Source organism: Toxotes jaculatrix, chromosome 15 (assembly GCF_017976425.1).
Source record: "Toxotes jaculatrix isolate fToxJac2 chromosome 15, fToxJac2.pri, whole genome shotgun sequence".
NCBI lineage: Eukaryota > Metazoa > Chordata > Actinopteri > Toxotidae > Toxotes > Toxotes jaculatrix.
In genome coordinates this window covers 3,852,297-3,867,716 of record NC_054408.1, presented here as the reverse complement: position 1 = coordinate 3,867,716, position 15,420 = coordinate 3,852,297, and the positions used below count along the sequence as shown (strand labels likewise).

Sequence of the window (15,420 nt, the reverse complement as noted above, 5' to 3'; positions counted from 1 at the left end):
TCCAGAGCTTCCTTAAAGCCTCCCTGTGGAGTTTTCTTTGAAACAAATAAAAATTCAGTGTTACTCACCAAAGTGGATTGTGTGTGTGTCCCTGAGGCCCAACAAATGTGATGGATGCATTTCCTTCCTCATAAAACATTTCCAAAGCCATTTTTAAAAAGAAATCCTGTATTGTTTACATCCATAGCTACTGGCTCGCAGGCTTCTTCTTCTTCTTTGCTGCCTTTATTGATCCCTTCTGTCTGTGCACATTACTGCCACCGGTTGATCAGTGGGAGAGTGTGAACCATTAGCAGCACTGTGCATTGTGTGTACAAGACAAACAGAGCTGGGACCCTCTCATAAGTAAACAAATCTGTACTGATGCTGGAGCTCAAAAACACCTCAGAGAGCGAGGAGTAAGTCTTTCAATCAACGTTTTTACAGAAAAAATTAGAGCTAACTTATTCTTACCTTTAGTGGTATTTGATCAGATAAAAAGATATTGCACATAGTGATTGTAAAGACATATTGCACATGGTGATAACAGAGGTATATTTCACAGGTGGTATTGCACATTATTGTAAACAGGGTTTATTGCACATTGTTCCTATTTTTTAAAGAGGTGCATTGCATTGTTCCTTTTGGTTAAGATATGTAGTAGCTTCTTCCCACCTTAATCACATAAATAGTCTTGGCTAAATGAGTTTTGAAATCTCATGAGTCCATTCTCATTCTTTTCCATTGTATTTGTATTTGCGTGGTGTCAGAAACAGACTCACATAAAAAAAATATATATATCTGCATGACTAGATACGAATGGAGGTAACAACTGAAACTAGTTCACTTATGTAACTTGGGTGAACTGAGACTGTGGGTACAGTTTAAGACGGGGGGCAGGAAGAAGAAACACAAATTAGAAAAAAAGTTGGAGAAAAAGGGAAATAATAAGGAAAATAGGAGGGACAGGAGGAAAAGTGTCTGAAAGTCATGTTTCAGTCTCACTGTTTCTCATTAAGCAACAACATGACTTTCTGAACCAAAGAAATATTTACAGCTAATTGTGGCTGACAGCTTTGATCTGGGGTCATGTGTTTTAGTTCTGAATCTCATGGAGGGTTTGATTCCTCGGCAAACTTCAGGGGTTCAGTGATGCTTCCTGCTTGGTGTCCTGCCATGACACCATGCTCCATCCAAACATACAACATGAACTGCATGTGGTAGACTCACGAACAGAGATGTTAAACAGCCCTGAGCTGTTGCTCTGAGCTTCTTCTTCTTCTTTTTTTTTTTTTTAACCTCAGTGCGCGTCTCATCTGTGTTTTGTCCTTAGAGTCATCTTAGCTGGACGCCCACTTCTAGGAAGAGCAGCCACAGTATGAAATCATCTCCTTTGTCCAAATATGTTTTTACACACATCAGTGAGTAGTGAACACACACAGCTGCTGCAGCGCCAGGGGAGGGCTCAGGGGCATAATTATTTGTGTGTTATTAGGTAAAATAGACTGGTGTTTGTTCATAATTGTAACTTAGATGAAGATCTGACTGTGTATTTTAACCCTTCTCTTACTTTTTCCAGCTACTGTTTGGACAGATAACAGTGCTGCAGTTTTGTCTCTATTTCCTAATTAAACCAACAATTTACAAGAACTCTACGGTGGTTTATTATTATTATTTTTTTTTTTCCAACTCACTATTTTTGTCTTAAAGAAACGTGGTGTAATTCAAAGGGAAAAATCTAGAGTTTAAGATGTTAAATTGGGCCTATGAATCATGCAAGGTCATTATAGTGCAGCAACTTACAATTCACAATTATAATATTTCACATTAAAACAAGAATTCTTTGTATGGACACAGTGGTCTAACTTGAAAATGACTATAAGAGGAAAAAGAGACTACAAGGTCAGAAATCCTTCTAAATTTTGAAATAGAAAGGCTTCTTTAAAAAAAAAGCAAAACCATCAGTGTGGTTCCTAACGACCACATCTTTTGTTTGTGTCACTGCATCAGTTTATTACTTCTTTCATAGACCTTATTCATCGACCAGTGTTGCCGGATGGACTAAAAAGATCTGGAAACGAGACTCTGTCGTCAGGCCGCTCATCACAGTGACTCGCAGGCTTTGGGACGTGGACGTGAAAAACCGAGCTGTGACAAAGGAAAAGTTGCACGTTGTGGCTCTTCTGGCGATAGTTTCATAAAAAACAGTGCGGCTGCCTGAAACACTTGCCTGCCAGACAGTTGGGAGCAGTGAGGGGCCAGGTGCTGCTTTGCAAGTCGTATTAACAACTGCTGGTTTTGGGAAAAGAGTGTTTTCAGTGCCCAGGTCCAGCTGCAGTGTTGTGAAAGAGACGCCGAAGCAGGCTCGGAGCACCACATACCAGGGATTAAGCTCAGTGTTTTCTACAGTGAAATAGATTTACTGTCTTTCACAATAAAGAGGAAACTCTCTGGAGAGTTTCTTGCAGCTTTATTCACATGAAACCACAAACCAGATGAGAGAGGAGGAGGAGGAGGAAGAGGAGGAGAGTCAGGGTTGGATTAAAAAAAAAAAGGTTAAAGGTTAATACAATCTATGAAGCAGCATCAGCTCATGGACAGAGGGGAATGGAAAAAGGAGATGGTGAGGGCAGATTTCTGCGTCACCTAAACTCTACACAGTGAGTCACTGCCTGTAGATAAGTCGATGCGTTTTATGAATGGCAGCTGGTGACTCAAAGCTGGTGGGGGGCTTCCTGCCTGAGAGGAAAATGACATAACAGACAGCGATCTTCAGCGGCCTGCATCAGAGGATGGATGAGCGGGCTACAAGCACACAACATGAGTGTGTGATAGGGAAAACACATTTTCTCTTGTTTCTCGAATCCATTTGCAGTGAAAACTTCCTGTTCATGTTCAGTTACAAGCGACGACTCCGCAGAGCGTGCGGCGATGTAAATGTACAGAGTGGCCGACGCACTTTGAAGTGCTCCTGCAGCACTGTGTTCACAAAAAGCCATGTCCAGGCTGTTATTACCCAATAAAACCTCTGGCAGCGGGAGAGTGTTTTCCACTGTGCCCAGATCAGCAAGAGCAGGATTTAAAGTTCTGAATGCTGAGCTGACTGATCTCCCCCACTAACCGCTTCCCCAGTGATGGAGATGGAAAACATCTCTGGTTAAAGTCACCATCGGGATGCCCACAAGACTGAAGCGAAGGAGTCAGGAAGTCAAAGCTGCACTGGATGGTGAAGGAAATATGTTAACACCACTTTATGTGAGCGCACTCAGAGATTAAATATCCCTTCTAACTCAGGTGAAGCAGTTTAGGTTAATGAATCATACAAGGAATCAGTATAAACCACTTTTACTGTGGTATCAGTGTATACATGTGCTGAATGAATATTATCAATGAGGACATTGTGGTTATTTATTGAAGTGCCACTTCACCCAAATTTAAAAAAAACAAAAAAAAAACCAAAAACATCCTGATGAGAGAATTGATGAGAGTAACGTGTCACAGATGTTCTGGCTTACGGGCCCCTGGACCCCTTGGTTCCCTGAGCCTGAGCCTGGTCCTGCCTTCTGCTGAGTTTGCATCCATAATTGGATTTGGATTCCATGGTTCCTGGTCAACCTCTGCAAACCACGGTGCCATATTCTTGGGGATATTCCTGCTACTCTGTGTGCTCTGGTCTGCACGGCGTCATGTCTTATTAGTTTCGGGCCTTTTATTCAGTACCTGCCAGGCACAATAAAAAAACTCATCAAAAATGAGATAAATCTCAAACAGAAATAAATGAAGCAGATCTTGCATTTAATACTCTTTATTCAATATTTCCTCTTCAAACACATTTTCCTTATGTACATTTCCATTCAAAGGAAAAACTCAAGTGAGGTAAAAGTGCTGAAAAATGAAATAGTATAATGGATGTAACCATCAAAGTCACTGTCACAATCACAAAGCTGACAAAAAAAGCTCTTTTGCATTAACTATTTCAAAAAAAAAAAAAAAAAAATTATAGTGCCACGAATTTCATTTTTTCCCCACTTTTTAAACTTGTATATCCACAGGCATCCCATACACACATGCAAACAAGCACACACACACACACACACACCTCCACACAATAACGTAAACACAAAATCTGCTGCTGCAAAAAAAAAGACTTCACAACTCTTGATACAGAAACTGTAGGAGAGCTTCCAGAGGGCCTCCATCACATTTCCATGGTTTAAGACTTGAACATCAGACAAGAGTTAACCACTAAATATCTAATCCACAGCTTTCTCTGCACCCCTGCCAGCTAAGAACACATCTACAGGTGTCATAAAGGAGAAGAACAAAAAAACAAACACACACACACACACACGCTGTACCAATAAACAAAGGCCCAAACGAGTGGGGCTACCAAAGGCGAGGTGACTGAAAAGCAACAGGACTAATAACACTGACAAGTTTACAGCAGAAAAAAAAAAAGTGGGGGTCAGAAAATTAATAATGAAAAAAAAAGCAAAATACACTTCATCCTTTTTTTTTTCCACATTGTACTTCACAAAATCTTTGTACACTGACATACATATGTCATCCCTGACGAAGGATGTGATTTAGTCTGAGCCCTGCGGCGTCCCGCTCTCACGTAGCAGGGAAGGTAAAGCTTTGATTAACAGGAACACATTTTTCAGTCGTCAGGGAAAAAAAAAAACATAACCGTAAACGTGTGAAGTTAAGGTGGACACACAAAAAAAAACCCAGATTTACATTCCAGGCCACGTTCACTACTGACTGTCAAGAAACACGAGTTTCTGTTTGCTGCGTTTTCTTTGACCTCGCTCGCGACCTGAACAAGAGGCCTAAGAAGAGACTCGTCCTCGCCAAGTGCAGCAGTGAGCTGAAGCTTAACCGGGCATCTGGCTTTGAATGAGGCTCCGAACGCTGATAAACGAATCGATCATCACTCAGAGAAGATAATTAAACTGGGGAAAGAGTCAGAGATTCTGGGGTGCCGTTCCATAAAAGGGATTTTATCACTAAATCGCTCTTTCTCTGGCTTCCAAACAAGACTGAGATCAACTTAGGCTAAGGAGTACAGTGTTACATCCAGCTGCTAGCACTAAACAAGGATGGGACTACCCACTGAGTGATGATAAGGTTTCAGAGCATATGGATGCACAGATAAAACCCAGCGCTGTTGTCAGGCTTCAGCAAGCTCAAGTCTGCTGGCTCCCTCCACCTTCAGGTGTGACCTACCCTAACAAGAACCTACAGTCTGGGTAAAAAGAGGAGAGTCAGAGTTACAAGTAACACAGAGAGAACAAAAGACACAAGATGAAGGCGAGTACTAGGAGGTGATGTCTCAATGTCAGGGGGAGATTAAACCGATTCACGTTCCCGAAAAAAAAAAGGGACAAAACAAAGCCCTGAAAAGCACAGTATGTCCCTGAGAACCAGCTCAACTCCCTCAGCAATTGACAACGTTAGCTTATTTACATTCCTCTCAGGTGGCTGGGTTTGGAGTAAAACAAGGCCTCTTTAAAGTGCTTCTGTTAGTATGGGGTCTCTGCTGGGTGACCTCCAGCTACTGTGCCACTGTATGGCTCGTCAGTGCACTTCAGGTATTGCTTTGGTGTGAATGGGGACAGAGCTGTCAGCAGAACAAATTTAGCCTGGTTCCATCGGAGCAGGCGGAGCTGCAACGCTTGGCGGTCCATTAAATTAATGTTGTAAATGTATAACAGCTGATCAGACAATCAGAAAGAATCAATAGTTAAATTTCAAAAGGCACTGATGTGAGACTGAAGTCAACATGGCTGCCGGAGACAGCAAGGCCTGAACTTGTAGGAAAAGACAAAGATGGGAGTAAAACAAAATGGCTGAGAAGACTGACAGGAATGACTAGACACAAGGTGAGGTCTGGGTCTGAGACAAAAAAAAAAAAGAAAGGAAAAAAAAACAAACGAAAAATCTAACTTTGAATTCAAACCAAAGTTATTTTGCCCCCAAACCATTTGCATTTTCCCATAAACTAGTATCTAATACAGTGATGACAGTCTCATATCATAATTAAGTTTCACAGGGTCTGAAAAGAAAAAAAAAATCCCCAACCCTTTTCTTTCCTTTTCAATCACCATTAAAAAAAAAAACCTTTAAAACGCTACATCACTCTCCAAAAAGTGAAAGGCACTTGATTGCTTCAGTTGCTGGTTGTAAAGCAGACTTTGGTCCAGAGTGAAAAAGTGTGTGGCACCTCAACTTGTTGTTAAAAAGGCTGTGGCAGGTCCCATACCAAAGCTCAGCAGCTGAGCCAGCACATCATGCCCTGACCCCCCGGGTGTGACCTGCGGAAGAGGCCGGGCTGACCTTCCTCCGACTACGCTCCAACCAGCCACGAGCTGTGAGCCGGCCAGATAAGAGACGCTCCTGGTTATCTGGTACAAACATGAGCCACAGTGAGACGAGAAGCAGAAAAGCAGAGAGCAGGAATATGTGAGGGCTTCTGAAGAACCCGGGGGGGGTTGACAGATAGCAGCTGCCACTTACATAAGAAGTAAATAAGCAACAAACAAACAACTTCTCTCCTCTCAGACCTGGATGCTATGATGTCAGGAGAGGGAAGGGGAGAGACGACAGGTTTAAGTCACAGCTTAGCCCATCTGCTCGTAATGCCACACCGCAAATGTTCAAAATTCACAGCTAATAATAGGCTTGGCTAGAAATAGAAATTTATATAGTGCGGGGGTACATGGTAGGGGGGAGGGGTGGGGGTAGGGGGGCACCTCGTGGCTCAAGTCAGTTGCAGTTTCCATGATAAATCAAAATCCTAGTCCGAAATGGGAGTAGTATCCCTCTAGCAGACATGCTGGCGTTTCTCTTAACATACCAGTCAAACTCTGTGTCCTCCCATGACCACAAAAGGGGTTCAAACACTGCGTGGTCCCAGCAGCTGCCAGAAAGGAGAGGACAGGAAGTGATTCAGCTCCCACACATGTAAGGTGGCGGGGCGACTTGCTGCTGCTTGCACACCCATCCCTGGTTCCCTGCTCTGAAGGTACCTCCCCCGGGAAAAAAAAGAAAGAGGATAATTATAGACGGCCTGTAGCTGGAGAGCCAGTCGCTGAGCTGCATCAGAGGAGGATCCCATTTCAGGGCTGCTCTAGAGCCTGCAATGGTTGTGAGGGACGACCCTGGGGGCCCACCATGTGCTGCTCCTTTTAAGGGAAGGGACAGCCAGTCAGCCTGTCACTCCAGGACTCCCAGCCAGCTCTCGCTCTGGGCAAAGAGGCCAGCCGCATTCTCTCAACAGGCCCATGTTCACTCTGACCTGTCAGCGGCCCTCCCCACCCCAGAAAAGCCAGAGGACTGTGACATCTGGAGGTCACTGGCGAGGCTCTTAAAGTGACTTAAAATTAGGGGATAATAAAGTCCTCAGACACACCAGGAGCCCATCTATCTGAGGCCTGAACTGTCCCCCTGTAGTTTTCCACTCAAAGCCGGTCTCGACTGAAAAGTACAGGGCTGAGTGAACTGGATAAAGGGGGGGGGGGGGGGGGAGGGGGGTCCTCCTATACTGAAATTCACAGTGGAAAATAAAAATACACACACTTTCTCTTGCATTGTTTACAAATCACGGGCACTGCCGGCGTATCAGGGAGGGCACCAATGCCTGTGAGAGATATTTACAAGGATGAATTAAAACAAACAGATTCCTCTCGCTTCATTTCTGATGTGACCAAAAGTTAATGTACCACCTTTCTTCCCTCCCCAGTGACCTAAACATTTTACTCTAGTGCTCCGCTTTTTTTTTTTTTTTTTTGAACTAAGCCAAAACCTTTTATATTACCATTTCCCCAATAACACATTTTCAAATTTTTTTGTTTTTTTTTTTCAGCCTTTTCACATTTTTTTTTTTTTAATCACAAGAGAAAACCAAATTTAGGGCTATAACTTTTTCTTATTCCCTTTCTTCAAAAACAAGCCCATACATAAATTACTGGGGGGTAAATCTGGAGGTTAAGGCACAAAACACAACTCCATTAAGAATAAGGTTGGTAAACAGGGAGACAACCAAACATGATGGGGAAAAAAATCTAAATAACACTTAAAAATATCACTTTCTATTCAATGACCTCAACACCTCTGTATGTAAGGAATGAGAAAGGATTGCAAGAAAACAAAGCAAAACACTTGTCCACTTAAATATCATTGTGCCTTGAGAGGAACTTAGCATTTATTGCCTCTAATTTTTACATTTTTTTGTTATCTTTTTTTTAAATTCCTTCTCTGTTCTCAAAAGCAGCAGCGGTGGCAGTGCTCTCTTGTACATCCCTCCACTTGTTTGTTTTGTCAGTTACATGGCAGCCATGTTGGAATGTTCTGGTTAGCCACATAGTAGTTGCTGAAGTTGTGGTCTCGGACATAAGGCGCCGGCTGATAGTAGCAGGTGACGCAAGATGCATCTGGGATGGCGTTCTGCTCCGCCAGCACTCGGAAGGCCATCAGCGAGATGAGGTGGAGGGTCTGCCGCCGCTCGTGGCCCATGAGGCACACCGTGCTCTCGTTGACCACTTGCCGCAGGGTCATGAGGTAGTCGTACTTGCTCTTCTCCTCACCAATAAAGTGGCTCTGGAGGTAGGCCTCGACCTTACGCTGCTGCTCACCGATGTCAGGGAAGTCAATGAAGAAGCGTGAACACATGTACCGCTCCAGGCCTTTGAACTCCTCCTTGCTGGCAGGCCGAAAGTCCCGCACCAGCAGATTGCAGTATTTCAGCAGGCCGCCGCCTCGGATCTCCTCAGGCCGCTTGGTGGCGATGAGCTTGTTCCGTAGGTGGCTCAGTGCCACGTTGAAGTCCCCGTACATGCTCTCCCCATGCACAGTAGGGTGAACGGTCTGTGACATGGGGGTCTCTGCTAGTTCGTAGTAGGCGAGCACGGAGTCCAGCACAATCTGAAAGGAGTCCACGCTGAACTCAAACTGCCGGCGTATTGAGTCCACAAACTTCAGCTCCACATTGCGGCCATTGTTGTTGGAAAGGGAGATGAGGCTCCAGCGGTCCTGCTCTGTGTTGACCTTGACCAGCTTCTGCACGTAGGCCTCTTTGAGAGTCATGGGTGTAATTTTCTCTTTGTTCACACCCTCAGGCAGAAAGTCCAGCAAGGTACCCAGCACAACGTCCTTAATGAGCCTGAACTCTTCCTCGTGTGGCAGGTCCACCCTGAAGATGATGTCCAGATCCTTGTAGCTCCAGCCAATATCCTGCACCAGCACATGGCTTGCTGTGGAGCCATTGAGCCGTATGTCCTTTACTCTGATGCCACTCAGCTCCAGGTGGGCCCTGACCCATGCCACAATGTCTTTCAGCCGTACCTCTAAGGTAGGGAAGTTCCCTCTTCCATGAACAGGCACGACCTCTGTCAGGACTTCATTCAGCCGACTCACCTGCTCCCAGGTCAGGACACTGACAGAACAATTCTTTGGTTCCTCCCTGATGTCCATCTTCTCACAAGAATTAGATTAACTAAGATGGAAAAAAAAAAATGTTTGTTAAGGCTTTAAATGTGACAGAAACCAAACCTAATCAAATCAATTAAATAAATTACAAAAGCTGATTTGCAACTAACGGCCGTTTTTAATTACTGATTAATTTGTTGATTAATCGAATAGTTGTTTAGTCAACGAAATGTCAGAATATTGTGAAAAATGTCCAAATCCCCAAACTTCAAAGTGAGGTCTTTAGATGTCTTTTTTCCAATAGTGAGTCCAAACCCCTGAGATATTAACTTAACTATTTTGGTATAGACATTCCTGTCTTTAAATAATGACTCAAAACGATTCATCGATTGTCGAATATCGATACGGCCACAAATTCAGGTAATAAACAAGAACAACTGGCTCGCCAGCGTTAAAAACCTCTCGTGGAAACAGCAGCAGCATCAGGACCCCCATTCAGCACGAGCGGGGCAGAATGCGAGCACGAGGCAACCTGCTCGCTCTCCGTAACACTCACAGAAAAGGGCAGAGCGCGTGAGGCTTCTAGAACAGGCTCACTGCGCGAGCCTGGCTTTTATTCCAGAAGCGCTGAGACACAAACACGACGCCAGCTTCAAGTGCACCGAAGCCGGCGTTTTCCTACACAAAAGAGCCACAACCGACATTAACTTTAACAACACGACAGCTAACACACGTCTCACCAAAAAAGCAGCAGGAATTATTTTCTCCAGCTGACTTATCGATTTGCCCGCGACGAGCACATTTGCTGTTACCTCAAAACTTACTCGGTAGTAACCTTATTTGTTTTTTTTTTTTTTTTTTTTAAAAACAGACAGGGCTTTAAAACTAACCAATGTTTCCATTTCGCTAGTTATATAACGTTAAGTTTGACTCAATCAATCCATCCATATGGCGACGAATCCCTCTGTAAATTCAGTTAAATAAGCCAACATATGTTTAAAAGCAAGTTTAAAGAATCCAAGCGGTACGTTAAAATACCGTAACTGTTGTCAAGACTTTGAATCATGGCTCCGGCTTGGGTAAACTTTTTCTTTTTTTTTAATCTAGCTTGTCTGACCTGGCGTTACTTTCCTCGCTACGAAGTCAAAGCACGGTTTCCTGATGCCGATTCCTTGACAGAAATAGCTAAACGATGGACAAAAATCGGTACATACGTTTCCAAAAGCGAGCTCCGAGGGCATTCAAGGTCCGAAAAATAAGATCTTAACTTGGCGTTCGTGCAGACGCCTCCACATAATCCACAGTCCGAGAGAGGACACACACAGACACACACCGTTAGCTACTCGGCATTTGAATCGCTCTCCCAGTTGAGGACACGCCTGTTTTATACAACCGAAGTACAGCCCACTGAATCATATGCACAGCCGTGGAGCGACTCAGTCCCTCTGTAAGCGAGGCGTTTACGATTTAAACGTACGGAACAAGTAATATATTTAATGGTCTAATTAAAGTAAAACAGTAACTTTATATATTTACCCAAAAGTCAAACTTTCATCGTCAGCGGAGGACACAGTGGTAAAAACCGTCGAGTTCGATTGTACCAATACGCCGAGCGAAGCGTCTGATTGGTCGGCGAGGTTTTTGCGTTGCTAAGTAACCAGGAGCGTCTCCAGGCAGTGGACGGTCCCTGTGAGCGAAGCTGTTCCACATTCAGCTGAGATTCGGGCGGTTTCATCGCACTTTAAAATGCCCTTTGTACACTCTGATCTGGACTTTGCCACAAACACATAAGAAAAGTTTTGCTTTGAAAAGAAAAAAAAAAAATCTCTATATAGAGATCTCTATCTCTATATAGAACAGTCATGCAATGAATCCTCCCTTCATGAAGGTTATAATGTTGAGTTTTTGTTGAAATTGTTTTAGAAAGATGTTGATTTAGCTTTATGATCATTTTGGAGAATGTTGTGTGCAGTGCTGTTCAATTGAATTGCATTATACAGAGAGGTGTTTCTGTTATTTAGCCTTCACCCATTGATATAAATTCCAGAGACAAAATAATAGAAATACCTGTTGTTGTTAGTAAGAGTTAAGGTTTGAACGAGATTTTCTCTATACAGGACCAGGGTCACAAGATGGAGGAGAGAGGATATTGTACTTAAGTGGAGCAAATTTTAAGTTCATCAAATTATAAATACGGAAATGATATGGAGTGAATCTAGAGCTTTAGGGGGGCCTGGGGGATATTAATGGTAAATATTAATTTATGGTAAATGCATCCATAACACTAAACACACTCAGATGATACTAGGAATACCCCTCAGTTTAATGCAACGCAGCTCAAAAAAACTACTACAGACTCTAAACTGACCAGAAAGTTGAACTAACACATTTTTAAAACATTATAAAGCATTATTTTCTGTAACACCCTTTGACTGAAAATATGCTCAAGCTATTCTGCAGTGAGATTAATTCTTGGTAGAAAATTGTTCTCCCCTCAGTTTCTATGGAAATCTCTATAGAAATCTAGGGGAGAGTTCCCTAGAAATCAAGGGGAGATGAACATATTTTCTTAGTTCACTGGAACACCTAAGAAAATCATTTCCAGATTTCTTTCTGTTGCACACATAAATGCATCCAATCTAAAATGAGAACAGCACAGCTGCATTGTAGAAGCCCCCGTGACACACTCTGGAAGGGAATTCTTCCTTCACTAAGACAGAGTTGCATTATTGTGAATGGCGCAAGGAAACCACACAAGTGTGATGATTCTTGTGAAAGTAAGAAAACGCAATTGCATGAACCACAGAGTATCCCTATGACAGCAAGAACTTGTTGCCTTGTAGAGGTGATTTCATTTTGAAACAGAACATTTGATAACTAACAATAGCCAAACAGCTCAAAGCTAATATAGAAAACAAAGCAGCTCATAGAGGAATTAAAAGCACATGTGAAATGTATTTACTCATTAGTACACACCAAACACAATTTGTGTGTTCTCACAGGCAAAAATGGTGGCTTTACTGTTTTTGACAACACAAGGCAACACAAAGCACTGCATTTAATTCAGATGATGCAGTGATTTTTGGGCCAACTAATATCCCAGCAAGAAACCTCCCACTAGTTGAAAATAAAGCATGACTAATCATGGAGAAGTCAGGCCAATAAAACGTGATCTGCCAGATGCACATCTGTCCTATAATCGTCTATTCTGCAAGTGCTCAGTGGGACTGATCTAAACTATTCAATCTCATGATCATTAACATTAAACAGGACCCATGTTTTTTCCACATGATTATATTGAATATATTTCTTTTGTGTGTGTGTGTTTTTTTTTTGTTTTTTGTTTTTTTTTCTTTGTAACTGGCTCAAAAAGTGTTTTATGCTTGACTAGAAAGTATGATGATTTAACTAAGGGAAACACACCGATCAGTCAGTGAGTCTGTGAGCAGAAGCATTGGGAGTTACAGTGAACATATTTGTCTTGATATGCAGTTTCTCGCAAAGAGCTATCACCTTTCCACCACAGCATCAGGGGTTGGAAAACCACTAGAGTTGAAATGAAATCATTAGCCAGCAGCGTGGTGCTCGAGCTGTGTTAGCTGTACAGTTGTGGTGTCGTGTGTGCGAGTGCTGTGGGGGAGCCCCAGATGGAGTACGCTGTACATCAGCTCAGTGTCGATGAGCTGGCAGCAGCACCAATAGGAAACTAGCAGACCAGAGAGGGGATTCCCTCCATCTGCATGTGTCTACATCACATTCTCGCTTAAATCACTTCTGCAACATTTCTGAATAAGTTTTTATTTCAGTAAACAGGAGGGAGACGCAGAGAGTGTCAGCTGGTGATGAAGACTGATGAGACAGATGGATTTTTATACTTAGTCTCTTAGTACAGCTCTGAGATCAGACACTGATCATCTGTGTAGTATATATATATTTATATATACACAAGAACATGAAATGCACATTCTGCAGGAGAACATTTTTAAAAAGTACAAAGGCGGATTCAGACATATACGAATATGCATCCTCTACCTTTATCCTGTTTTCAGTACTGGGTTTATTTATATTTCCTGGTTGGGACAAAACATTGCTCCCACCAGACTCATGGGTAAACTGAGGCTAGCTGTCAACACATGGCCTCAGAGCTGTCTGGATGTGCACTGAACTTTGACCTCTGAACCCCAGCTGACCTGAGCGGGCTGACAGGCACAGAAAGCAGAAGCAGCTTTCAGGCAGCAGGTTGCTCTGACTTTCAGAGCAGCACATCTGAGGCTGGGGAGGGGGGCGAGTGAATGTGGCTGTATTAGTGACCGGTGGTAGAAGCTTTCCCACTGTGTCACGATGGAAATCTGCCGCTCTGCTGAACCTGGTCTCGAGTGTTCTCTCAGGGGAACATGTTGAAAAGAAAGGGACCAACACAGACCACCTACCCCCTGTACACAGACACACAGAAACATGCAGTACAATGTTACCCTGGATTACCTCATGGTGTCAATTGTTTTCCTGGAGACTGTTTCTACAGAAGTCTGAGATGCTGCTGATGAATTTTTTTGGTTGTTGTTGTCAAACGCTGTGAGCACCACCTGAAGTCCATTCACATCATTTAGACCACGGCAGACATCTCAAAACCTCATCAGACAAAAACCAAACGACCTGCAAGGCTAGAAACCACTGGATGTTTATTCAGGGAATATGGGTTTTTGTTACTTGGGGCGAAACGATCCTTAAACGATTTGTTGGCTGTATAATGAGAGGCAGCAGACGAGTAGAGGGAGGACGGATGGAGAAACAGACACAAGATAACTAGAGACTAGGACTTGGTGGACGTGGTGGGTTAGCTAGTCAGTTACTGTTAACAGGAAAACACCTACACAGGAAATACAGTGTGTGGAGTCACAGACAGTTTATTATGTGCTTCTGAGGAGTCACTCCTCTACAACTGGGAGAGATCCGCTATCTGATAAATAGGCTGCACTCTGAGTTATGACCTGCTCTCTGTACTTAGAAAAAAAAAAAGAAAGCATCAAGGCTGGATTTCCAATAACACTGTGACATTTCCTCTCTCCACAGAACATTTTCCTTGGGAAAGAAACAGGCTGGAATGATATAGTCACTGGATTTTTACTGGGACGAAGGAAGTGTTCACTTTGCCAGGCACACACACACACACACACTAATTAATTTTGCTATACATGTGAGGTCTTATATCGACTGATTGCAAGGACAGACTAAACTCAACCGTACAGCCACTTTTTTGATAAGGCACCATTTAAAATGCCTTTCTAAAAATAAAAATCCTCATCCAGTGAGACACTTTATTGGAATTTAAATTCACAAGCTAGACCCCTCCAAGCCATCAGGTCCTCAGTTATAAATGTTAGTAAGTCATTAACAGAGGAAAATGAGTTTCTCATGGGGCCACGAAGCAACATCAGCGTTCATTTGGAATCACGTTCGCCCCCCTGATGATGAGCAAGTCTAATTTTCACTCCAGACATGTTCAGCAGCCAGTCTCTAACTTTGTCTCCCTGCTGTTTGGTGCTGGGAAATTATTGTACCGGACTGATGCCAGTCGGTCAGTTTCTGAGACAACGGCTATGAAACCAAAACAATGAGCTCAGAGACACTAAAAGCCTCCACAGAGCTGAGGGAGCTGCAGAGCCAGGTAATAATTACCTGTGGGTTTGTCACTGCAGGTGATCCATTACACATTACACACTGTCATTTGATCTGCTGTTAATATGAAAATATTAATTAGTGCAGCTTTAAACAAACAAACAAAAACCCTTATTGTTGAAATAATACATTCTCCAGGTTTTAGTCATAACCATCATAACTAATTGCCTAAACCCAACTTAAAAATGAATGTAACCTTAACCTTTAAAACCCAAATGGCTGGTTATACAGTGGTACATCATTTGAGCATAGTGAAGACAGCTCTCTGCCTCCTCCATCGTGGAACAAGTGTTTCCTGGTAGATTTTTTGTTGAAAATTCAAGGATTAGACTGATA

At 42.9% G+C, this 15,420-nt stretch overlaps 1 protein-coding gene across 2 annotated transcripts; it reads right to left on the bottom strand.

The window, feature by feature from the left end:
* Positions 1-3,768: 3,768 nt before the first annotated feature.
* tent5c (terminal nucleotidyltransferase 5C) lies at positions 3,769-10,756 on the bottom strand. Of its 2 annotated transcripts, none has more exons than XM_041057177.1 (2): positions 10,623-10,756; positions 3,769-9,475 (listed from the first exon to the last, which is right to left on the bottom strand). In XM_041057177.1, the coding sequence occupies exon 2, from the start codon at positions 9,451-9,453 to the stop codon at positions 8,302-8,304; it is 1,152 nt and encodes a 383-aa protein (XP_040913111.1). In that variant the 5' UTR covers positions 9,454-9,475; positions 10,623-10,756; the 3' UTR covers positions 3,769-8,301. The 2 variants fall into 2 exon arrangements, with proteins under 2 accessions (XP_040913111.1, XP_040913112.1); XM_041057178.1 differs by lacking the exon at positions 10,623-10,756 and adding an exon at positions 9,868-10,613.
* Between the last annotated feature and the right edge of the window lie 4,664 nt (positions 10,757-15,420).